This window comes from Triturus cristatus, chromosome 11 (genome assembly GCF_964204655.1).
Source record: "Triturus cristatus chromosome 11, aTriCri1.1, whole genome shotgun sequence".
Classification (NCBI taxonomy): Eukaryota; Metazoa; Chordata; class Amphibia; order Caudata; family Salamandridae; genus Triturus; species Triturus cristatus.
In genome coordinates this window covers 480,017,484-480,042,209 of record NC_140594.1, presented here as the reverse complement: position 1 = coordinate 480,042,209, position 24,726 = coordinate 480,017,484, and the positions used below count along the sequence as shown (strand labels likewise).

The 24,726-nt window shown below is 43.4% G+C and overlaps 1 protein-coding gene across 1 annotated transcript in view; it reads left to right on the top strand.

Annotated features, from left to right (window-relative positions):
* DOCK5 (dedicator of cytokinesis 5) overlaps window positions 1-24,274 on the top strand; it is a 923,455-nt gene extending 899,181 nt beyond the window's left edge. Inside the window, exons 51-52 of the mRNA XM_085632878.1 lie at window positions 6,821-6,939; window positions 17,312-24,274. Of these exons, the coding sequence (XP_085489004.1) occupies window positions 6,821-6,939; window positions 17,312-17,398 (206 nt within the window). The 3' untranslated portion in view covers window positions 17,399-24,274. The remainder of the gene's footprint in view (window positions 1-6,820; window positions 6,940-17,311) is intronic.
* The last annotated feature ends 452 nt before the right edge of the window (window positions 24,275-24,726 follow it).

The following is a 24,726-nucleotide window of genomic DNA, read 5'->3' as shown; positions in this document are numbered from 1 at the left end:
GCGGTCTGTTGTACGTTTCCGCCTATACCACTTCTGCCCAGATTGCTGAAGAAGATCAGGCTCGACCGGGCCCAAGTCATTCTTGTGGCTCCGGACTGGGCTCGAAGAGTTTGGTATCCCGAGCTACTCAGTATGAGTGTGGATCCCCTGATCCGACTGCCTCTTCGGGAGGATCTTCTGTCGCAGCAGCAGGGGACGGTCCTCCACCCGAACCTGTCCAGCCTCCACCTCCTTGCATGGAGATTGAGCAGCGACAGTTGATTCCATTTCACTTGCCTCCTGAAGTCTGTGATATCATCCTGGCAGCCAGGCGTCCCTCAACTAAATTGGTATACGCCTGCAGGTGGAACAAATTTGTGGCATGGTGCACAGCAAAGGCTGTTGATCCCCTTTCTATCCCTCTTTCAGAAGTCCTTTTGTTCCTTCTTTCTTTGGCCCGGCAGGGCTCTGCTCTGGGCACTATTAAGGGCTACCTTTCTGCAATTTCGGCCTTTCTCAGGCTCCCTGATCAGCCCTCTCTGTTCAAGTCCCCTGTCGTAAGTAGATTTCTCAAAGGCATTACTCCCCTTTTCCCTCCTATTCAGTTTGTGATGCCACAGTGGGACTTGAATCTGATTCTTACTTATTTGATGTGCGCTCCTTTTGAGCCACTTCACAACTGTCCTCTTCATTTACTAACTTTAAAGACTGCTTTCCTGTTTGCCATCACCTCCGCTAGGCGCGTGAGTGATCTCCATGCTCTTTCCTGTAAACCTCCTTTTCTGTCTGTTCATCCGGACAAGGTTGTGCTCCGCACTCATCCTTCCTTCTTGCCAAAGGTTGTTACTCCCTTCCACATCGGGCAAACTATCATCTTGCCCACTTTCTTTCCGCCTCCGCACCCTTCCAGAGAAGAAGACAGGCTCCACCGTCTGGACCCAAAACGTGCGCTCTCATTTTACCTGAATCGCACAGTTCCGGGTGGATGACCAGCTCTTTGTTGGCTACTTAGGCACCAAGAAAGGCCGGGCTGTACACAAGAGGACTATCTCCTGCTGGGTCGTCTTGTGTATATAAGCCTGTTATTCTCTGACTAAAAAGGAACCTCCGGTGGGGTTGCGCTCCCATTCTACCATGGCAACAGCAGCTACTACTGCATTGGAACATGGTGTCCTCCTGCAAGACATCTGTCAGGGAGCCACGTGGGCCTCGCCGCACACTTTTACTAAGCATTATTGCCTTGACAGCCAAGTCCGAAGAGACAGCTTCTTTCGCCGTTCTGTTTTTCGTGACTTTCTGGTGTGATCTTGGTTCGCAGACCCACCACCGGGGTTGGTATTGCTGGGGTATCTATTCTAAGGTAAGGAATCTATCACTAACCTGTCTCTTTCAGATGCACAAGTTACTTACCTTCAGTAACGATATATCTGTAATAGACATTAGTTAGTGATAGATTCCTTACCGCCTCACCCATCCTCCCCGTTCTGTGAACTGATTTCTAGGGTTAAGGTCATCCCTTTCAGGGCCCTAGTTTCAATGCACCAGTGGTCAGCATCGTGCATGACTCTGCGTTCCTGGCACAGAAAGTCATTTACAGAACTGACGTCAGCGCGCGAGGGCAGCGTCTAAGTAGCTGTCACGACGTCATCCCTGTGATCACAATGCCTATGACGGACGCGGAGCCGCACGACGCCACCTTCCGATGCGCAGGGGTACTGCTGACGAAAACTTTCTGAATCCAGTCTGACACCTGGGGGTAATTCTAAGGTAAGGAATCTATCACTAAGTAATGTCTCTTACAGATATATCATTACCGAAGGTAAGTAACTTGTGCATTAAGTGTATTTGCCCACAGAATAGCTGTCGGTGTCCACATTATGATAATAATCCCAAATGTCTCAGATGCCCAAAAGATGTTTCAATAGTGTTCCAACAAAATGGCCTTGAGGATGCTGAGATGGCCCTCTTTATACTTTTAGGAGACTTTAATCTTCATATGGAAAAAGGAGGATTGTGAGGTGGCCTCCTTATATGACTCTACATCCACCCTAGAACATTTTGTATCTAGCACTTGTCATCAGGCAGGACATGTGTTGGGCCAGATATTTTCCACTGAATGTTTGATAGTGGACACTCCTAGCCCACAAATCTAGTCCGATCACTGTTTTATTAAATTTTATTGGGCTTTGGTCTGGCAAAAATCCAGCAAAGCCAGTGATAGTTCCTCGTGTTTCAAGAGCCTTTTATGAAATTCCATCAGAAAACTTTCTGAGAACATTGCAGGCAAGAACCCCGTCCTTGACAGGTGACGTGATTCTTGACACTCGAATCCTGAACGCCTGGATTGGAGACTCATCTAAGAAGCTAGCACCAGAAATCAAGCGAGCACCACGTAGAGTCAAGCCTTCATGTCCTTGGTATATCGACACCTTCAAAGTAGGCAAGAAACAGTGCAAGGTCCTAGAAAGGCAATGGAGGAAACATTACAGTCTTATCCCCAAAGCTCAGTACAAGGCTGATTTAAAACAAAAGTACTGAGGTTTGATTAGCAAACAAAGCCTATCTGGGAGAGAGAATTTAACCTGTCTGGAACAAATCACGAGAAATATTTTAATTGTCCAAAGATTTATTTCCCTGAAAGCAAGTTCCAGATGTCATGAATCATCAGCTGAATGGTGTGAGCCGCTTGCACATTCTTTCATGATAAGATTAAGAATATCCAAGACAACCTCCTTTCTAGCAGATGGTCGGAGGGTGTCTGTCTAGAGAGTTTCTATCCAAGCTATTCCCTGAATTCCATAGGGTCTCCTTCCAAATTTGATTCTATCTCTCTGGAAGATTCTCTGATAGCTATTCAAAGCCTCAAGTCGGAATATTTGATGGACCATTTCCCCCCTAATATACTCGTACTGGGCGCCAGAGTGATTAACCCAATAGCCGATATATATTTGATTGAATCTCTGTCATCAGCAGTGGTACCCCATGCCTAGAAGCAGGCAGATCCAGCTGAACTGTTTAGCTACAGACCCATTTCTTTGCTCCCAGCTGTATCAAATGTTTTAGAAAAACATGTGAACTCTCAGCTCCCCCAATACTTAGAAACCATTAATTTATTACACATCAGTCAGTCTGGCTTCCACCCATGTTTCAGCACTGCAGGTGGGAGACTACATCAGTAGTATTTTAGACGCTGGGGGAAGGTATTGCTGGTAATGCTAGATCTTTCAGCGGCCTTCGATACAGTTCCCTACGCCACTCTATTCGCTCATCTCAAAGACATTGGAATTGGGGTGCAGCCTTTGACGAGCGGACATCATTCCTTGAAGGACGAGGGCAAGAGGTCTGGGTTCTTGCTTTCTCATCAGAACCGTGTGGTCTGCAATATTGGGAGTACCTCAGGGCTCAGCTCTGAGTCCTTCTTCATTCAACATCTACTTTACTCCTCTAGCACATCTTGTGGAGGCCTTGGGAGAAAAAATAATTACATATGCTAATGACACCCAACTACTGTTTTCATGGGACTGTAAGACAGGGTTCCCTGGTGAAAATATTAGATCCTGCCTGGCAGTGGTCTTTCAGTGGCAAACTTGTCATCAGCTCAAATGTAATGAAGAAAAAACAAAGCTCCTATTTTTTGGAACTAAGGCCCAGGAACCTTGGCAATCCTTTTAGCCAGTGTATTTCCCTTTCCAGGGCACCAAGTGCTCTGTGAAAAATCTAGGTATTAAAATCGATGAAGGCCTCGCATTTTCATTACAGGTGAACACAGTAGTAGGGTCCTGCTTCGGTTTACTACGTATTATCTCAAGAATGTTTCTTCATTTTTTGTGTTTCTCAGCCAGGAAACAGGTGATACAGGCGTTGGTGTCATCTAGGCTGGATTATGACAATGCATTATATCTTGGCCTGCCTGACTACCTTATTAACAAACTACAGGTGATCCAAAATGTGGCAGCACGAACTCTCCTAGGTTTGCCTCTGAGAGCACACGTGTCCAGCAGCGGCTCCACCGATAAGGCAGAGGAACGTTGCCCCACCAGTGCAATAGAAAAAAAAAAATGATAATAATGGAGCGTCGTTATCATTTTATTTTTAGGTCTCGCCTAGGCACCGCTTGTTCTGTCTCTTTAAGACATGCTGTATTCAGGATATGGGCGTAAAGCTCCTACCACTTTATGCCCATCTTTTTAATTGGCTCCTGTCCCTGTCCTTTGTAAATGGTGGCTTTTCATTGGTCAATAGGCTTAGTAATCGCTCCTTAGTACCGCCTTGTCTCTTCTTGTAACCTCCCACGAGGACACCCCCTGTTATATGTGTTGTTACTCCCTAGATTTTAATTACAACTTCAGAGCACTATTTTCTTAAAGGGCTTCAGGCAGGACACACGCTTGGTCCTAGGCAAGGCTGGCAGTGGTTACTTTACTCACTAGCACATCTCACATTTGCTATAAATTTCCCTTCATCGGCTCCACACAGAGTACAACCTAATTGGAAATAATAGAATAATTCTTTTGTCACATTTCAAAGCTACTAATTGTATATATGGACTTAGCTCTTTGCATGTACTAATGGTACTGTCTTGCATGCAATGCATTATGGGTAGGGTGGATTTACCATATCTTCTGCAGGCTACAATACCATATGTGACCTAAAGAGGTCCCATGGGACCTCTTTTGTCCACATATGGTACTGCACCCTGCTACATGGCTAGGTAAAAAATGTGCATTTTGCATGTTCTCCACCCAGGCTGCATTACAGCCTGCATGGAGAACATGCCAAGGTTCCAGTTCCTCTCTAAGTGCCCATCCACGGTGCTCAGACCAATCACAACGCTGCAATCAGCAGCGTCATGATTAGCTAGGGAAGTCTGGAAGCCTGGGTGCTTCCTGTTCCTGCTGAGGAGATGCAGTGGCTGGCGACGGTAACGGGGACCAGCAGATAAGTTTTTTCAAAAATGTATATCCTACCCCCATCCCTCCCCTGCCACCTCCCCCTACCAGCTGCTACTGCATGTCACCACATCTAAAGACACTACGTTGTCTCCCTATAAAAAATAGAATCTTATTTAAGACACTCGTTCTGATTCATAAAGGTCTCAATAGGACAGGCGCCGAATATCTTAGGGCACTCATTAATTTTTATGCTCCCTCTAGATGCCTTCGGTCAGCTAAAGCCTTTTTAGCCAAAACGCCTAAGGTTAGGTGCACTTGGGTGAGAGGCAGATCCTTTTCCTTCTTAGGTCCGTCAGCTTGGAACAAACTTCCCTCTGAAAGTCGTAGCATCACAGATATGTCTTAATCTAGGAAAAGATTGAAGACTGGACTGTTTAGCCTAGCCTAAATTGGCTAGGCCTTTTAGGTGTGGGCAGAGGTGCAGAGCACCAGGACCCTCTTTGTAGTTACAGTGAGCTTTACAAATGCCTATTCATTCATAAGACTATTAATATAGAAAGATATATGCAGCTAGAGCAATGCACATACAGCTAACTACACGGAGACCATTATACATGCATACAGACAGCCAGGCACCTAAAACAACAGCACAGAATCTGTCAGATTGGCCCAACCCTCCTCCATTTCAGAAGAGAACCGAAGACTCACCTCCTCAAAGAAGATTACATTTTATTACCTTAGATAATCTGTCATCCATTCCTGAGTACCGCACCGCTCACTCGCCTTGATTCTGTAAACTGTCTTGGATCATTATCTTGGTTGCCAGCCTTTTATAGCGCCCCACTACCTGTGGCCCGGTTGTGTTGTATAAATGGCTCCATACATAAAACAAAGAGGGACCCATGTGCATAGATCAACAGATGTGCAGACCCACAAGTACAACACACATGTAGACTACAGAGAGACAGAAATACTGAAAGGACAACTCAAGATCACAGAATAAGGCATACACTAACACATACAAGAATCGAAGGGTGGATTAAGCTGATGAGTAAATGGAGTTATGAGTGTGGATAGATTTATGTAATCACTGGATAAATGTGTGAACAGGATGACTAAAATGGGGTAAAAATACATTATGTATGTATTTTTACCCCAAATTAGTCATGTTTATGATGTAGACAATTTGACTTGTTTGTGTGATGCATTGATTAGATTTTGTGTTTCAGAGCTTTGTAGATTTACGAATCGAGGCATGAATAGTTAATACAGTCCAGATATGTTCTGTGCATTCTGGTTCTTACAGTATTGGTTAACTGTTATCAATTCAGGACCACAAGTACCAGATTACCATGAAATCACTCGACTGGGTTCGTTACAACGGCATGAACAAGGGAAACTTGAACTCTTTATTGTGCTAGAAGTTATGAGTTTACTTCAGTTTGTGTTGTAAAAGCGGTTACAAAGATCAGGCAAACTTCTCTATATTCTTTAAATAAAATGAGTTTCTGGGAATCAAAGTAAGCAGTTAGTATTTGTGATGATGCTGGAACAACTGGGAGTGAAAACATACATTAGATCTTGGTAAAATGGTGGGATAAATAACAGTCAGAGTGAAAATTGAATGACCAAAATAATCATAAGGTAAGACAGGCATCTCACAGGAGACTCCAGCCGGATCAATTGTGACTGAAGTAAGTGCCACTTTAGTCCTTGAACATGAACTTATGGGATTCAGTCTAGGCTTTCACATTGCACCGTCCATAGTAGGTTTTGCTCAGCAACAGGTACTAGGTGGGTGTGATTATATAATGGTGCAAAGTATGCTATATTTTTGGAATATATTTGTTCCGTAGCATAAACTTTCTTGTCCCTCCTTCCCAACCATAAAACATGAACTACGAACATGATTTGCTATAAGAAACTTATTGTAAATATTTATATTCCAGGCTCTCCATCTCTGATGACAGATGGTGTGATGTCTACGTTCCAGAGTACCCCGCCCCCACCTCCTCCTCCCCCTAAAATTAAACCGTACGAGAATGCTAGCCAGAGGAACTCAGTGGAGGTAAGGATGTGAAAGCTAGCGTTCCTCCAGAACCTTGCTGTGCACAATGAGAATCCTTGTATTTGAGAGAGAGAGAAAAAACTATAGAGAAAACTGAAGAGATTGAGAACACGGTATTAAAGTGAGTGGCATGCAATGCAGGCAGGCTCTGGGCACCTTCCCTTGGTCCCAGTATTTCCCTCTGCTGCCCCCGCAGTACTGAAAAGTGGCCTCACTGTGCAAGCAGCCACTACAGCAAAAATGTTCTTCTCTTTCCTCTTGCCACACACCACTTCCTGTTTCATGTCCCCTCCTTTTCTCCTGTGTTGTCCCTGAGTAGGCCTAAGGGGTGAATCTGATGTTGATGGTGAGTATATGTTGTATGACCAACCACATGACATTCATTGTGTTACTTCACAATCATGACGACTTCTTTCCAAATTTCACCTCCAACGAAGTGGTCTATTTTATACTTTTCATTTGAAATTTTAGACATGTATGTAGAAATCTCACTTCTGCATAAAATACCTAGAGGCCACAAAAGGATTTGCCTAGCTCATCCCAGAGGACCCCTTGAGACTCTGTGCTTTCATGAGCTATGAAAGGAGGGAATGGTCAATTTTGTATATACTTGGTCACAAATTCATGCCTCTAAAAAAGCGGATAATAGAACAGCCTCATTCTAGAAGTGTTCTTTACTGCTTGTTTACCAGCCCAAATGGTACCGCTGTTTGAAGGGCTGTCGTGCTCTCTGTAGTCATTGGCACAAAATCACAGACTGAGAATTCTAGAGTACCAGGATAAAAGAAGCATTAGTAACCCCTGATATAGATCTACAGATTGTGCTATGTTATGTTAGAGGTCACTTGTACAGATGTTCTGCTATCAGGCGAGATTATTCTTTGTAGAAAGAAATGCCCATAAATTCCAAACAATAAGAGTGTTCGCTCAGTGTCCACATTTTCCAAATAGAAAGAAGCAAAGAGTACATCTGCTGAAACTCCCAAGTTTGCAAGTCATCACGCTTGATCAAATGGGAGGAAGGGCCTCAAGAAACCTATCCACGTAAGACCTAACGCATGCAGCTGTACTTCCATCCCAGTAGGTCAGAATGTGGTCCATATGACCAAAGCCACATACCGACAGGTGCAGTAGAGCCGAGAGATTATTATTAATAATTAAATTTGTAAGGCACGACAGCTACCCAAAAAGGGTTTCCCAGCGCCGGGCAGACCAAGGGATGTATAGAAATTTTAAAGATTAAAAGATTACTGGTTAAAAGGCCAAGTTTTCAATGATTTGCGAAATTGGATATACACCATTTCGTTCCGAATAGATGTAGGAAGGGACCAAGGTAGGGAAATGATCTGCCTCCCATCCGAGATAGTCTGACTCTGAGCACAGAGAATTTCCCTTGGGTGGATGAACGTAGGCAGCGGGAAGGCACATAGGGACAGACCAAAGACTGCAGATACTGAGGGGCTACACCTATTTTGATTTTGAACATGTAGCTCAGGGCTTTGAACTTGATTCGGTTCTAAACCCTGAGCCAGTGCAGGTCCCGCAGGTGACCTGAGACTGAGGTAACTCTAGGAACCTGGCAAAGTAATCTTGCAGCAGAGTTCTGAACCTTTTGCAGTCTGCGCGTTACCTCATTATTGGTCCCTAGGTAAAGAATGTTGCCATAGTCCAGTCTTGAGGTGATTAACCCCAGGACTAAGCTGGTTTAGTCTGGGCAAAAAATACTGAGCCTTTCCTTCACAGACACCCATTGCGGGGCTAAGCCAAAACTCTGTTCCGGAGCTCCTGCGAACAGATACATCACACTGCGCCATCGTCTAGACCCAGGTGACCCAAACTTGTTAATTTAATGCCCCACACCTGAGAACCTAGTTATGCAGCCCTTAGTGAGCAAGGTCAACCTTAATCCATTCCTTGCCATACCACACGACAGGGAATCAAAGGGTATTGAACCTTTGGCAAGCAATTTCTTTTGTTGATCAGTTTGGCACTATGTTCTGTCAATGCCAACTGTCTCCTGGGACGTTATATCCTTGGTGCTCCGTCGCATACATTTTACCTGGTACATCTTTTCCTTAAGCAAGGTATTCAGGATGGTCATGATGTGACAAAATTCATGATCCGCTGTGCCTTGGCCACCACAGATTTCAAAGCAGGGCAATTGGCACCAGTGTGGCTCTCAGAAGTCCCACTGGATATAGTCTACGGGCTTCTCCAGCTAGTTCATGTAAGTCTATGTCAATGGACATCCTTTTCTCTTTTTTGGTGAGAGGGCAGACTCTGCCCTTGGTTGCTTTAAGGGTAGGAGGACCACAGTGCACTTCTTGGACCTGTCCGTATTGCCACATCAGCCACACCAACAGTTTCGCCCCCTTTGTGCCTATAGTAGAGGCTTCCAATATCGCCATCACGTTTGTCCTGCCCAGAACACCCCTCAGCCTTTTTGTGGCTGAAACAGCAGTATCCACAGACCACGTAGACAACAGAGGCAGAATGCGGAACAGTCTTCCACCCCTCCTGCAGCCTCAAAAACTCTTTAGTGTGTCGTTCAAGGCATATAAGCACCCTTTCAGAGGCAGTATCTGACATTTTCTGCTAGGGTGGCAGGGAATATTTTCAGACAAATAGGTCCTACAGATTGTCTTGCCGGTTACGTTCTACCTTTTCTTGTCACCCTACCGCACATTTCACCATCCTCTTAACAGCACAGAGATCCATTTGTCCCTCTGTGGCAGAACCTGCTCGGACTTTTTGCCAGTAGCCATAGAGAAGGGTGCCTGCATCAAAAGTAAGCCTTGGCGGTTACTCCTGATAGTTTCTGGTGCCGAAAGCCTCTCAATGGCTTCCAACAAAAGGTCAAATTCAAGCTGCTCACTCTGGCTCAAGTCTTGTCTGCCCTAGAGGCTGGATGTAGTTTTGGAACTGCATGCTTATTTCCAAATCCCCATCCTGCAAGCCCACTGGTGCTATCTGTGGTTCACATGATGAAACAGGAATGTTTTCAGTTCACAGTCCTCATCTTTGGCCTCATCAGTGCCCCTTGGGTGTTCACGAAAATGAAGCTAGGGATTGTAGCACATTTTCAGAGGTCCTTTGCTCCAGTGTTCCACTAACTTAATGACTAGCTGTTGAAAGCTGGCTTACCCCAGGCAGTCGTCAACGACCTCCAGACTTTGGTGAGCTTCCTCACTTCATTGGGGTTCACTGTAAATGTGCCAAAGTGATACCTGACTCATTTACAGAAGACTCCCCTTCATCAGAGCCATTTTGGACACGTTGCAGTTTTGTGCCTCCCCCAGAAGGGAAAGTCCAGGGCATTTGGGCTATGATCCCGATGATTCAGCCTCTGTCCTGGATTTCAGTGAGGAGGATTTTGAGGCTGCTGGTACTGCTAGCCCCCTGCATCCTGTTGGTCAAGCACTTCCGGTGTCATATTGTATTGTAACAGTTATATGGTGTTTACTATCCCTATGTGGAGTGCTGAATTGCTTGTTTGCATGGGTAGCATGCAACATGGTGTAGGGTGTTTGGTTGGAAGTGTGTTCTCTTTGTTTTGATCCTGTGCTGGAAGTGCTTCCATGATGTGCTTGAGGACCACTAAGGTGCAGACATCGTATTATGGGACACAGTGCTTAGCAGTGTGATGATGTTAGAGACAGGACCGCAGTTGGTGGTTTTCAATCAGTCAGCAGCTATGAGCAGCTCGGCAGATCCCTTTATAGTATTTCTTATGTTCATAATCCACTTAGTGGGTTACTACAGTGGGTTATCCAGTCTGACATATTTTGTTTAAAGTCTTTTGTCCTGAGCAAGCATAGTTTAAAGGGAGATTTGGTGGAGAGGTCTGCTTTGTTAATATCATTCCAAATCTGATTGTCATTGTGAGATGGCAAGAAGTGGCTATACTTTGTAGCTAATGGGGAAATGCAGTGGCGGACCAAATTAGAGTCCTCCGTTGGCCAGCGGTATGTGGCAGATCTCTTCATTTATTCCATTCCTGATCAGATGGTAATGGATGGTTTATTGCTGTGGACTGATACAGTTTTGTAGTATGTGAAGGTAAGAATGTCAAGCAGTAAAGACAACTATCAAGAAGCCTGTACAAACTACAATCAACTGTCTGACTGCTGGATCGTATGGTATTAGTTTCAGTGTGGGTTATATATTGTTTTGTGATTGTATTATACAGCACCCACTACCACTGTCATTTATTCCATCTCAGACTCTGACATTTCTACTAATCTGAGTACCGCTGATATGGTCAGACTCTGTGGGATCACACGAAACCTTTAGCAATGTCTTCACCACTGTTGCTCTCTACAAAGAGTCAGCATCAAGATTGTCACTTTGACTAAAAAATGGTTTTTTTGTTAACATTCATTTTATAGCCAAGCACATTTACCCAGTATGTTATTTGTGATAGCATGAGGTATGGCTCTGAAATATGATCTTTTGTAAACTGTCCATTTAAGATCAGTTTATATGGGATAAAGTGCTCCCCATTGTACATTATAAGTATGTTGCAAGTCACTGAGGAGTTTCATGATCATAAAGAGACCCGAGGTCGTTGGCCAAGTACCTTGATATGGACATTGAAATTAATATAGACTGTCTTTTGCAGATGTACAGATTTCAGGGGGAAAAAATGCCCTAGAGGAAAATTCTTTTCGATTGCGACCCCAGCATTGTGGAATTCAATATCCTCTGAACATCTGACTGTATATCATCTTTTGCTTAAAAAATCTGATGAGATGGAAAAATGTACATGATTAATAAATCTAGAGTGATGGATTCTGAAGTGGCAGCTAAGTTTCATAGCGGCCAAGTACAAAGTCACAGTCTAACCGCAGATTCCTTACCTTAGAATGTTCCCCAGGCATCACAATGGATCCAGAAATTCTTCAGCAGTACCTCTGTGTGCCGGTAGATGGTGCCGACAGCTCTGCATCAACATCATCTGTGCCGAATGTGACACACATGGTGACTATATAGGCACCACCCTGGCGCAATACCATCAGTTCCATTCTTTCCGCACCAACAGTCGTTGATCTGTAGAGCTACCTTGCCACCTTTTGGCCAACTTTTTCCTGATTTTTGTCAAGCTTCTTTTTCGTGTTGTTTCCAGTGTGCTTAGGGTATGTCCCCTCCAAAATATGGGTTTTAAACATTGCATGGAATGTCACAGGTGGATGATCCTTTCTTGGTGTCTCTGGGATGCTTGGGGTCGAGGCACGGCTCAAAGACCTGCCCCGATTGCCTTTCAATGCACCCGTAGGTGATTTGGAAAAGGGTGATGAAGCTTCTCTCGGCTCAGTACCAGAAAACCATGTGCCGCTTCCGTGCCACTTGACCTCGCCACACCTTTCCAAATACCCTTGTGGCTCTGTGCCCCGCTCCTGCACACCACCTGCAGAGCCAGCGCTGACTCCATCTCTGCCCCTCCCAGAGTTTCCTGGCACCGGAGTGATGCCTGCCCAGGTGTCCCTATCAACCACCAGGTTGCACGCCGTCATCGTTAAGCATGTGGGGACCCGACATTCCTCACCCAACACCCCACCCTGAGAGCTTGGTAGTGCTGGCTTCAACAGCTAAAGTCAACCCAAGTGTTTTTTCCCCTGCACCCCCAGATCATGAGTCCATAAGATTGGACACAATTGACAAGAAGATTTTCTCCTCTGCCAGCCTGGCCTTGTGGTCATTTAACACTGCTTGTCTTCTGGGACACTTCTCTTACACTCTGTTGAACCAGGTGACACAGGTGCTACCATGATCTCTGAGCAGGCTGTTGCAAGCCTCATGCTCGATGGCCGGGATGCAGAAAAATTCGCCATCAGGTGTGGATCGTATATCACAGACCCCATTGGCAGAGCAATGAGTTCTATGGTGGCTCTAAGGCGCTATGCTTGATTGCTGTCCATGGGCTTTTCAAGGGATGTTCAAATAAGCCTCATGGACATGCCTTTCAATGGCTCTCGCTTGTTTGGTGAAATGGCTATTGCAGCGCTGGAGCATTTTAAAGATAGCCATGTTACAGCTCACTTCCTGGGGTTGACCATTGCCACTCACAAACCATATTTCTCCTTTTGTTCCTCCCATAGCTATGGTAGGGGACTATAGTCTCTCCAATTCCAACCATACCTGCACATCCAGCAGGATCCCCGGCCTTATCATGGCTGCAGCAGAGGTTCTCTCAGACCTCGTACACACCAAGGTCAATGTGCTGCACAGTCCTTGACCCCTCCCTCAGCCACACCCACCAAGCCTCTTTAGCACACCCCCCTAGACACATCACCACCTGGTAAGTGGCAGAATCCTGCACTTTTTTCCGGAGTGGCAGACTCACCTCAGTTGAGTGGGTGTTGCAGATTGTTCATCAGGGTTATGCGATTCCATTCTTCGTAGCCCTGCTTCCCATGCCACCATCTGTACAACGGCTGTCAGAGGACCACCTATCCTTGATACGTCAGGAAGTGCTGGCTCTCTTGGACAAAGGAGCCATCGAGAGGGTTCTGACACCAAAAGTCGGTCGTAGCTCCTACCACTGCTACTTTCTGGATCCCGAAAAAGATGGATGCTTCCACACTATTCTAGACCTGCACCCTCTCAATTCCTTCCTGAGAAAAGACAGGTTCAAAATGCTCAATCTTGGCCAGGTCCTGTCTGCCATGGATCCTGGAGACTGGATGGTAGCATTGGACAAGCAAAACAACACTTTCATGTCCCCATCTTGCAGGCTCATAGACATTACCTTTGTTTCATAGTGGGCACAAGCATTTCCAGTTCTGGGTGCTACCCTTTGGCCTCACCAGTGACCCTCGTGGGTTCACAAAAGTGATGGCGGTGGTTTCTGTTCATCTTTCGATGTCAGGGGTTTCAGTCTTCCCCTACTTTGACAAGTGACTGTTGCAGGCGGGCTCACGCCAGGCAGTCAACACCCATCTCCAGACTACGGCGAACCTTCATTATTTGTTGGGGTTCACTAGCAACATGTCCAACTCACACCTGAATCCTTCTCAAACGGTTGCTTTTATCTGAGCCATTCAGGCCAGTAAAAGGTTCTGCACCCGCTGTCCTGCACAGACAGTCCAGACCATTCAGGCTATGTTGTTTCAGCCTCTGCCCTGGATTCTGGTTAGATTGACTCTGAAGGCTGCTGCGTCTGATGGCCTCCTGCATTCTGAAACATGCCAAATGGCACATGCAGGCTCTGCCGTGGGAATGTGAAGTCCTAGTGGGTGCAGCATCAGGGGAATCTCTCCAACTGTGTCCAGATTTCATAAAATACTGGAAAAGATCTGCATTGGTGGCTACTGAATCACAATCTGCTCAGCGGCAGACCGCTCCCCCTTACAGAGCTGACATTGGTGACTGATGCCTCACTTCTGGAATGGGGTGGTCACCTGAAAGAGGTGAAGATCAGAGGACTCTGATCTCTGACAGAGACTCAGCTCCACATCAGTCTGTTGGAGTTGTGGGCCATCCATTTGGCATTGAAAGCCGTCATGCCATCCATCAAAGGGAGACTGGTGTAGGAGTTCACTATTAACACCACCGCTATGTGGTACTGCAACAAGCAGAGTGGGATGGGGTTGTAGCTCCTGCGCCTCTGGACATGGCTGGAACCTCAGGACATCTTCCTGATTGGACAACACCTGGCAGGATTTCTAAATATCAGGGCAGAGGAACTCAGTCATCGACACTTTGAGAACAGCGAATGGCATCTACACCCGGAGGGTGGTACAAGGCCTCCTCTGTGAATGGAGTGAACCTTGGCTTTGTCTATTTGCCACTGCAGAGAATGCACAATGTCAGCCCTTTTGCACGTTGGAGTTTCCAGAGCGTCTCTTGCTCTGAAACGTGTGAAACTTGGAGTGAAATTTGGGACTCCTGTATGCCTTTCTGACTACACCACTCTTGCCCTGAGTCCTTAAAAAGAACAGGACTGACAGGGCCTAGTCATACTGGTGGCTTTGGATTGGGCACGGATAGTATAATATTGTGAGCTCCTGGGCATGACGATCTCTGTCCTCCTAGCAGGCTGCCTCTTCGGACCTGTTGCAGCAGCAGGGGTGTGTTTTGCACCCCAACCTGCACACGCTCCATATTCATGCTTGGAGATTTAGCATTGACAATTGAGAGTTTTTGTTCTTCTTCTCAAGGTTGTTGATGTTATTCTGGCAGCCAAGCATCCCTCGACAAAAACTGAATACTCCTGTTGTTGGGACAAGTTTGTGGACTAGTGCACAGACAAGCACTTTGACCCATTTCATGCCAAACTGTCTGAGGTATTACTGTTTGTTTTAACATTGACCCAACAAGTTCTTGCTCTGGGCACTGTTAAAGAGTATTTGTTGGCTATATTGATGTTTTTACGATTGCCAAATCAGCCGTCCCTGTTTAAGTCGCTGGTAATGTCTCATTTGTGTTTTTAAAGTTTACTTTGTCCCACTATGCCCCAGTGGGTCTTGAATTTGGTTTTGACCTTTCTGATGTGTTTGCCCTTGCTTGATCAGACGATCACCCTTCTGATGTTGTTTGCTCTGCCTAACCCCTCCAAAGAGAAGGAGGGGGTTCATTGTTTGGATGCAAAGAGGGCGCTTAGTTTTTATATCGATCATACCAAGGAACACCGACTGGATGATGAGCTCTCCATTTGATTCACTGGAGCAAAAAAGAGCAAAGCTCTGCAGAAGAGGACCTTCTCTTGATGGATTGTCCTCTGCATTAAAATCTGCAAAACATTGGTGAAGAAGCAACCTGCAGAAGACTTGAGAGGCCACTCCACCAAATCCAATGTTGTGACCACTGCATTAGCATGCAGGGTGCCCCTCCTCAACATCTCTCAGGCAGCTACGTGAGCATTACTCCATACATTCACAAAGCACTACTGTCTGGACAGTCCAGTTCGTAGAGAATGGCATTTTGCCCCCTCAGTCCCTTTGGATTTTTTGGTCTATGTGAGTTTGCAGTGCCACCTCTGGGGAGGTTATTGCTGTCGCATCTATTCCACAGATAGAAATCTCTTCCAGAAGAACAAGTTATTTATCTTCAGTCACCGCTGTTCTGGTAGATCTTCTAACTGCAGATTCTTTACTGACCCTTTGTCTTCCCGCTGTGCGAACTGTACTTTTTCCTCTGGAAGGCCCTCTTTAGCTGAAGCACATGGGTAACAACTGTTCTGACGTGGCTCCACATCTGTAGCTGTAGAATTTGCCACAAAGGAATCTGATGTCAGCATGCCGCGGTGGTGCCTGTATAGGCACCGCACACATCACATCCGACGTGGACACCATTGACACAGAGCCTTCAGTACCATCTATCAAGGCACAGTGGTACTGCTGAAGAATTTCCAGATCGAGTCTGACGCCTGGGGAATATTTTAAGGTAAGGAATCTGCTGCTATTAGTGAAGGTAAGTAACTTGTTCTTCAGGAGATTACTTTTTCCAGAGCTACCAGCACACTAGAGATATTGGTACAATCTGATGTCTCAACTTCAGAGTGGATAAGCAAAATCATGAGGATCTGAAGTAGCAGAAACGAAATAGGCAGTATTGTAAATGGCAGAGGAAGGAAGTGTTTAAGTGCACAAGTCACCGTTGAGGCTCAGCTGGAGTATTGAGTCCAGTCATATAGGCAACATCTTTAAACAGTAAGGACATATTGGAGTCAAAGTGCTACATGGCTTAAGCCACAAATCTTGGGTGGAGTGTCCTAATTCTCTAAAGATGTACACTTGTGGCGAAACATTCAAGGCATGCTTATAGGGACATTGGTCCCTCTAAAGACAATAGAGAGGCATGTTTTCCACAGGTGAATACGTCTAGAATAGAAGTACAGATCCTAATATGAGACTTTTCAGGCATCTAGTTGCCAGCAGATGACTCATTGAGCTAAACATTCACCATCTCCTGCGGCCTACAGGTCATGAGTTTAACACCTTATCAGTAAGGTTTGCACTGTTACACCAACATCTCCTATTTCCGGCACTTTGAATTGACAAGTGTGCGTTCAGAAGTGCTATATCAAAGAAAAAAAAGATTGTTTTAGAGTTGTTGGGTGAATGGATTGTTGCACTAGTATATTTTTCCGGTGAATGGTTAATGAATTCCTAACACAGCTTTCCCTCAGAAATGGTGGAGTCAAAACAGTAAATGGACTGAAAAATAGCTGAGCTCGAAATTATAGAGCAGTGGTACTGAAAAGAAAGGGCAGTGGCAGAGACCATTTTGCGAGCGAGTCCAAAATATGAAGGAATATAGGCAGGCTGGATGAATGATCCAGGTGATTTTTATGTTCATGTTTTAGCATCACAAATTAACAAGACAATTTGAAGCACCCTGAAATTAATTGATCTTAAATTTTGTTTTTCAGACTCCACCACCTTTACCAAGACGCGAAGTGAAGCCTCCGCCGCCACCACCTAAAGAAAGAAAAGCTAGTGTTGTGCCTGTGGAGTGAATAGAATTCCCAGCATGCCCCATAACTATCTCTGGGACCCTTGAGGAATCCTAAACCTTCAAGAAAAGGTTGCTGATCCTCCACAGATGTGCCCTTGCTTGAAGCTCACCAAGAACGTGTCAGTAATGAGCATCAACGAACAAGCATCGAGGTTCTATTTGTGCGAAAGTCCAAGAAGGCCATGGGTTGGAGGGGTCAGTAATTGCCTCAGAACCATGGTTTGCTGCTCCAGCCTCCAGTCTCAGGTTAATCTAAAGGAGGATTGCCCATTTCACCCAAGCTGAAGAGTATGACAATTCAGATCTTCTAGATTATACCTAATATATAGACAGTCACTTAACCATTAACATGGCTCCTCCATGTTGCATGAGGGCTGTTCTCGATTTGCCAAAGTTACCCTCTCTGAATATATTTATAGAACAATGTTGAATTGTTGTATGGTACGGCTCTTATTACTTCCTGAAGCCCACCCGAGCAATAATTTTCCCGCTTTGTTCATCTTGGTATGATGCACTTTCATTCTCGTCATGTTACTTATCTGCACTAATGTTCTATTATTGCCTCTGAAAAAGCTATAACACTAAGTGAATTTCATTAGGGGCTGTCCATTGTAAAATTATTCCTGCCTATCAGACCAAATCTACAATTTGATACTTCTTAATGTTCCCTAGAAGACCAAAGTCGTGCAAAGTTTGAACCACAAATGTGAGTGAGTGAAAAAGGTACTTCTATGGCAAAGCAGTATCACCTATCTTTGTTCTCTTTTTCTTGTTACCCTCATTATGTCATTTGGTAGGAAGATCATTTAGTGTGCTACTTAGCATTGAAGGTGCTATGGGGTTTTATTGTCACTTTTGCATATTAAGCTGAACACTTGTGGGGTGATCAGTCAGACATGTTTGCATTGGTGAAATTAGACTTTTAGGTTCTTACAGCCTCCGTCATTTCAAAATACCTTTTACCTGGAATGATCACAATTTGTGATCTTTGGGGATTCCAACTGTAGCTATTGCTGGGTTACAGTACTGTTCAACAATTTCAGATTATATGTTGTTTTAACGTGACATTGATTTTGGAGATAGAATCGAATCCTTTCTGGGAGTGGAGTAGGGAGGTGAGCGTACTTTGCAGGTGCTCAGAGTATTTACGTACAGTTGAAAAATGACGTTGGTGCCATGTTCCTTCTTTATGTTGTAGACCGGTCTACAGAAGAACATGGTGATCAGAAGTAAGGACAATTCCTGAAGAACCAGACATTTAACGTAGATTTAGTAATTGTGACATGTCTGTGCTGAAAGTTCAGACACTTATCTTTGCACCGTCCACATCTCATGCGTGGCCAGTGTAATATTTGCATTCCTATTAAATCATTCCTCACGTGCAGAAAGACAATTTGCCTTGCTCTGCCTACAAGGTTGTAGTTTCAGTACTTTGCCATAGCAGTGAATATTTGTGAAATGAAGGAGTTAAACATTCCACTAGAAAACCAAAGCTTGTCACTGACAGAAGATAAAGCAATCCAACCTGACATATTGCATTCTAAGATGGGGCACTGTTTGATCTGCGGCCACCCAGCCATGCTGATGAAGTGCTTACATTTCAGTGTGAATAGGCATTAGGAAAAGACAATGGCTGATGATTCGCTCCCCTTTATTAATCTTTTAGCTGCATTGGATGAATGAACAGCCTGGTCAAACAACTTTCAATTCATCGCCGAGCTCTATTGTATCACCAGTGTGGACTGACGGATGTGAATTAGTTTGATCTCTGCAGCAGCTTTGCATTCATAATGGAGCCGGACTGCCTGAATGAGCGATTGTGGTAGAAACAGTGGTGATGGAGAAGTCGCAAGCTGCTTTGTATGAATGAAACATTAGCTTTGAGTTCAGAGTGGAAGGGCGAGGATGCTTTCAACACAAGGAAGGTGATTTCAGGAAATGCAAGTATGTGTAGAATTCTGCATTTTAGGAATGTCATCAGTTAAGATGGTCATCTGATATTTTGAACAAGGTATTACCATAGAACGGATTTATGTTTTGCGTAGTATGGAGTGTATACATTGGTGTGGCTGTGTATCCTTCAACTTTAAATCACATTGGAGTTTATTGGTGACAGCCTTTCAATAGGTATTCAGTATGATGCAGGTGAGCGAAAAAAGTCATTGCAGTGTAGCTAAAATCGCATGCGAACACAGCGACTCCACAACAAAGACGTTGTTTGTTCAAACAGAATTCATTGATTTTTTTTTAAGAGTTTGATTTACAAGTATTTTTAGTACAGAAAAGTGGCAGTTAGCGCAGGCCTAGGATGTTTTGCTTCAGTTTTCTACAGTCAGATTATTTCTACTCTCTGCAAGAGAATAACGTGACTTCAAAAACCCTGCCATAACAAATAGTTTCTTCTATTGGCCTAAGTAACTCCTATTGTGTCTGGACTACCCCATGCCAAACATTCTTGTGCCCGCAATAGCAAATAATAGATTGCAGGGTCTTAAAAGAAGGTTATTTTTCGAAAATTGCTGATAGTTTTCAGACTATGCTAATGCTTGAATGGATACAGTTCCTGTCCTGTTGAGTTTGTAAAGTTGTTAAATTGGATTTTATATATAGTATTTGCGTCAGACCAATTTCAATATGTTTTTAAGGCAAATAAATGGGAGAAGTACAAAAAAGGAATATAACGCCTTGTTTGCTCTAGAGGCATCAGGTTAGTTTGTATGAATGTATCTGCCCAAAAAAGATTTGAAGGCTCATCTGTAATTTGAGAAAGGTACTCAGCTTCGCATCCCTACTCACTCTTCAGCAATCCGGCGCCCAGCGGAGAACGTGGATATGTGTTCTGTGTGCTTTCTACATGACAGGAGCTGCTCCAATTATTTAATGTTGTGATTTGCATGAACAATAAGGACCAAGAGATAATTATATCCTGATGGCTTAAGCCATGCTGTGTGCCACGGACCCTTCAAATCTGGAGGTGTTCGTGTTCCCATGCTTCCCTTCTCCAGAGTAGCACTTGGTTGACGGTGAAACGCAAGGACGGCCTTTTGTGTGGGATTTCTCGATAATGGCTGTTGTGTGTTTAGACTTTAAGCATGACACAACAAGGCATTGGGAAGATTTTTTCTTTGCGATTGTGATTACCTGGAACAGTTTGGTATATCCTTATGAACACAATAATTTAAAAGCCAGGTTAGTGCCGCCTGCTTTTCAAAGGTGAATTGCTCATATGTGAAGTGTTTCTGTAATGTTATCCCAAAGTTCTCATCTCCATATTCCCTTCCCGTTTATTTCTAACCACGCAATCCATTACACGCACCAAGGGTTTTTTCTTCTGTGTGTCATTTGCGTGGTCGATGGCTATTTTTCTGTGTGTCTCCTTGTCCATAAAAGATTTTTTAAAAACACCAAGAGTGTAGCAGAACTTGTGTGTCTTGTATTGTTTTTTATTTATTGCATTTTTACTTAGACCTCCAGGCTGTGACGGTTCATTTTCACGCCTGTAGCTCCTAGGCTCTATCTAGGTTATGGAAGCATAGGAGGACATGTTAAGAAAGTATGTTTTTAATGAGCAGGTCCAAACAGTTTTATACATAGTTTTTATTTTATTTTACGAAGGCTGATCTCCGTATTTTAATGCTTGGAGTCGTGCTAACATGGAAACACTAGGTTTGTCATAGATCTCTAAATGTTCTCTGACAAACACTGCTCCCATATGAGAGTTACAGGTCTGATATCTTTTTCTCAGTGACTCAGTGAAAACATTCTCTAAATGTCTGTTATCTTTCATGGGCAGTATTAAGAGATATTGAAACTGTATAGGGGGCTAGAATTGTTTTGAATTCATACTTTTTCTCTTTGTACCTGGCTGTTGATTTCATTCTATAACAAGTATGGGTTTATCATATAGACACGTTATTAATAATATGCTGTGAATTCTTGAGAACAGAACATACCTTTGGGAATATTCTTTAAGATCACAATATGAATGGAATCCATTTAATTGGGGGAAATGAAGGCAACTAAATAATTTATGGAGATGTTTATAAAATATTCTAGTTCTTTAAATCACATTGTATAGACCAGTAGTCCAAGTGCAGTTCCTTTGGATGTGTATGGATAATGTGGAATCAAATGATCTGACAGCAGATAAGGACTTGGAAGTTTTTCCCTGCATGTGCACAATCTGTACTAATTATCTTAACTGAAATAAAACCTTAGTTCTGAATTCAAACTCCCCATAAACTAGCTGACCCCCACATTTCAAGGGTTCAGACCAGTACTCCTCCCTGTTCCTCCTCCTAAACAAATAGTCTTGGTCAGTCTGGCAAAGCTGTCACCTATTTTTATCAAACACTATGGAACAGTTGCTTTTAGTTCAGATGGGATCACTGTTGTCTTACTCCCTGCCCACTTATTCTTGGTGGTGTTTATGTCCACTAAGGTGCAGCTTACTTTTCTGTTTCTTCCCGTGTGCCTTTTCTGACTTCCGTACGCAGTTAGCTAGAGTAAAGAATTGAAGCAATTTAACTTGCCTCATCCAGTATCTCCTGTTCCATGCTCGCCACTGTTCATCTTTTTGTTTGTGCTGCAGTATGAAGTGTGAGCTGTATGTACATCTTGGATGCTAGGACATCAGCCCTTTAACTACAGAAAAAAATGAGCTATTCCCCACCCCTACTTTAAAAAAAATATTTTTTCATGATGTATTATTCTTGTGATTTGACCAAATAAACATACTTGTGTATCAGTATCCTTTGACATTACTTTGTCAAATTTTATTCCAATCATTTAGTAATCTCCATAAACCACAGACATAAGACAGCTTTTAGCACAATTTTATGTGCAATCTGTGCCCTTTGTGTAGATTAGATCAGATTGTTAGGTCCCTCTGTGCTATTTTGACCTGATAGTGGCTGGTGTTAATTTTTTCTCCTTTCAAAAGTGGAGACATGGCACATTTTCCTAACCGTGTCCTGTTCTCCAAAGACAGTCATCGTCCAGTGTCTGCAATACTTTTCTTTTATCTTATTCTTCTGCCACTAATACAGCTTGCAAAGTTTTCCACTGTGGTACCAGTGTCCAACTTGGTTACTGGCTCTTTTTTTCAAAGTTACATTTTCATTCCAATGTATTACTTTTATATTCAAATGTTCTTTGAAATCTGCACTGAAAAAAAGACTTGTGTTCTCCCTTTCTTAATGTACACAATGTATAAAGTAACATTGATCTCTAATAGATATGGTCTAGTCCTTTCTCATAGCACATTGACTCATGTGAAACAATTCCTTAAATTAAATTACGTTGTATTTTTGCTCGATCCATTTTATCCTCCCTTGCTTAAATATAATTAAATATTGTTACAAGTCCTAAGGTTTAAATATGTCTGCCTTAAAACATTTTTCATAGTCTTAGATTCAAGGAATATGCCGGTAGATTGAACTTTAAGGATGGTTTCTTGGGTTGCTGCTGTTTAAGCTGGTACAGACCTCCAAATTAATTTAGCTTGCAATATGTAATGGCCTTTCAGTGGGCCATTGACATGGAGAGGTCTTAAAATAGTTATCTACTGTCTCCTCATGACAAATCTGTTGCGCTACCACATTCTCACTGGAAACTGCTGTAAAAACCACCACTGAAAGCACATAACCATGCACTGGCATATCTGTAAAATGTGGTCATAAGAAACAGAATTTTTCCCAGTTAACAATCAATTGCAGATTGTCTCAACTTTCTAATACAGGTAAATGTTCCTTCAAACAAATCAGCTCAGTAGATTTCCAGTTTTGCCCCACAAATCATCTGTTAAAAGTGACCATATAATATATACTGAAATGGGAAGAAAAATATGTATTATCTCCATGCTATTTAATGTCAAAGGTCTGCGTGTGTGGTTTTTACATTATTTATAATACAGTTATCTGAAATGGTAATTTACTCCTCTTCACTTCTGCCGGTTGTGAATATTGATGCAATTTGAGGTTGACTGCTGATTGGGACACTCTTGTCTAAGAAATGATTGTGCGACTGAGAAGAAGGTACTTCAGGCCTATAGGCATGATAAATATATTTAAAGTTTAGGGGTGTGTTGTAACTAATAAAAATCTGTCTAATAAAGTCCCTGGTGGTATAGAGAAGCACTAAGAGTTGGCATCCTTATTGGGCATTTAGGTTTCTGCTGCATTTTCTATGCGGGACCCTACTTTATAGCACTAGCCCTGCCAATTATTGCAATTATTTTCATTCTCACTTGTAGAAACACGTTCATGAGGATCTGATTGCACCCTGCATGCTCGCCTGAACAGTCGGGTACTTATTCCCCGTGTAGTGTGCGAAAAGTCTTCACTTTAGCCTAATTATATATAACATTTCTATCCACCCTGGTACGGATGCATAGCAGTGATCATCTCTTTAGAGCTGGCATCTTAATTGGTCCAGAGAGGTACAAGCATTGCTTAGATTTACTTGCTACACTCTTTTGACAACTAACCAGCGTCTTATCATAGGATTGGCAAATTAAAAAAAATTGTAGGCCAATATCTCTGTATCAAGGAGTGAAGATGATGACTGAAGACACTAGGCACCAAACCGCAAATATGCGCAGTTCTAAAAAACTTTTGCTCGTGTTCAGCCAAACTTACAAACTTGTTCACAAGACTATTATACAATTGCCTCCGCTTAACATTTCTTTCTCAATGTAAATGAAAAGTCTTAATAACACTGTGGTAAAGGGATTGTGCATTTTTCAGATTATATAGTATATTATTGACAAAATTGTAAAGACATTTGTACAAACTAATTGTATGTGCTACAAAGTCTAATAACTTGTACAGATTGTAAATATATTTTTTAAAATAAATGTAGTTTTTGAGTGAACAAAGCCAATTTGAGTTTGTTTTCTATATTATTGTTTACCCATTGTAACTGGTCCTTGACACAATGAGATGTGCCCGCCACACCCAGATGCTTCTATGACCTAGGTATCATTGTGGATTTTGTCTCTTTAATAAAGGTGTCATACTGTGAAATTACTCTTTAAAAATCATTCTCACTGTAGATTCCTCATCGTAGATCATATCCCAGGGTGGATCTGGAGATGCTTTGCAGCTGTGTGCCACTAGGTGGCGTATTGCGGCTCTGTGCTGACTCTATAATGCCCTAAAATCTGAGCTGCTTAGCGCCACCCCTGCACACTGAAATCCGTTCCCGTTTCCTCCCCCTTTCTGAAGCGGACCCAGAACTCAATTTCAGACTTTGTCTGTTGTCCAATGACTCCTAAACCTTTCCAACAGTGTGCTAAGGAGCAATGTGATTACTGAAACCAACAGGACT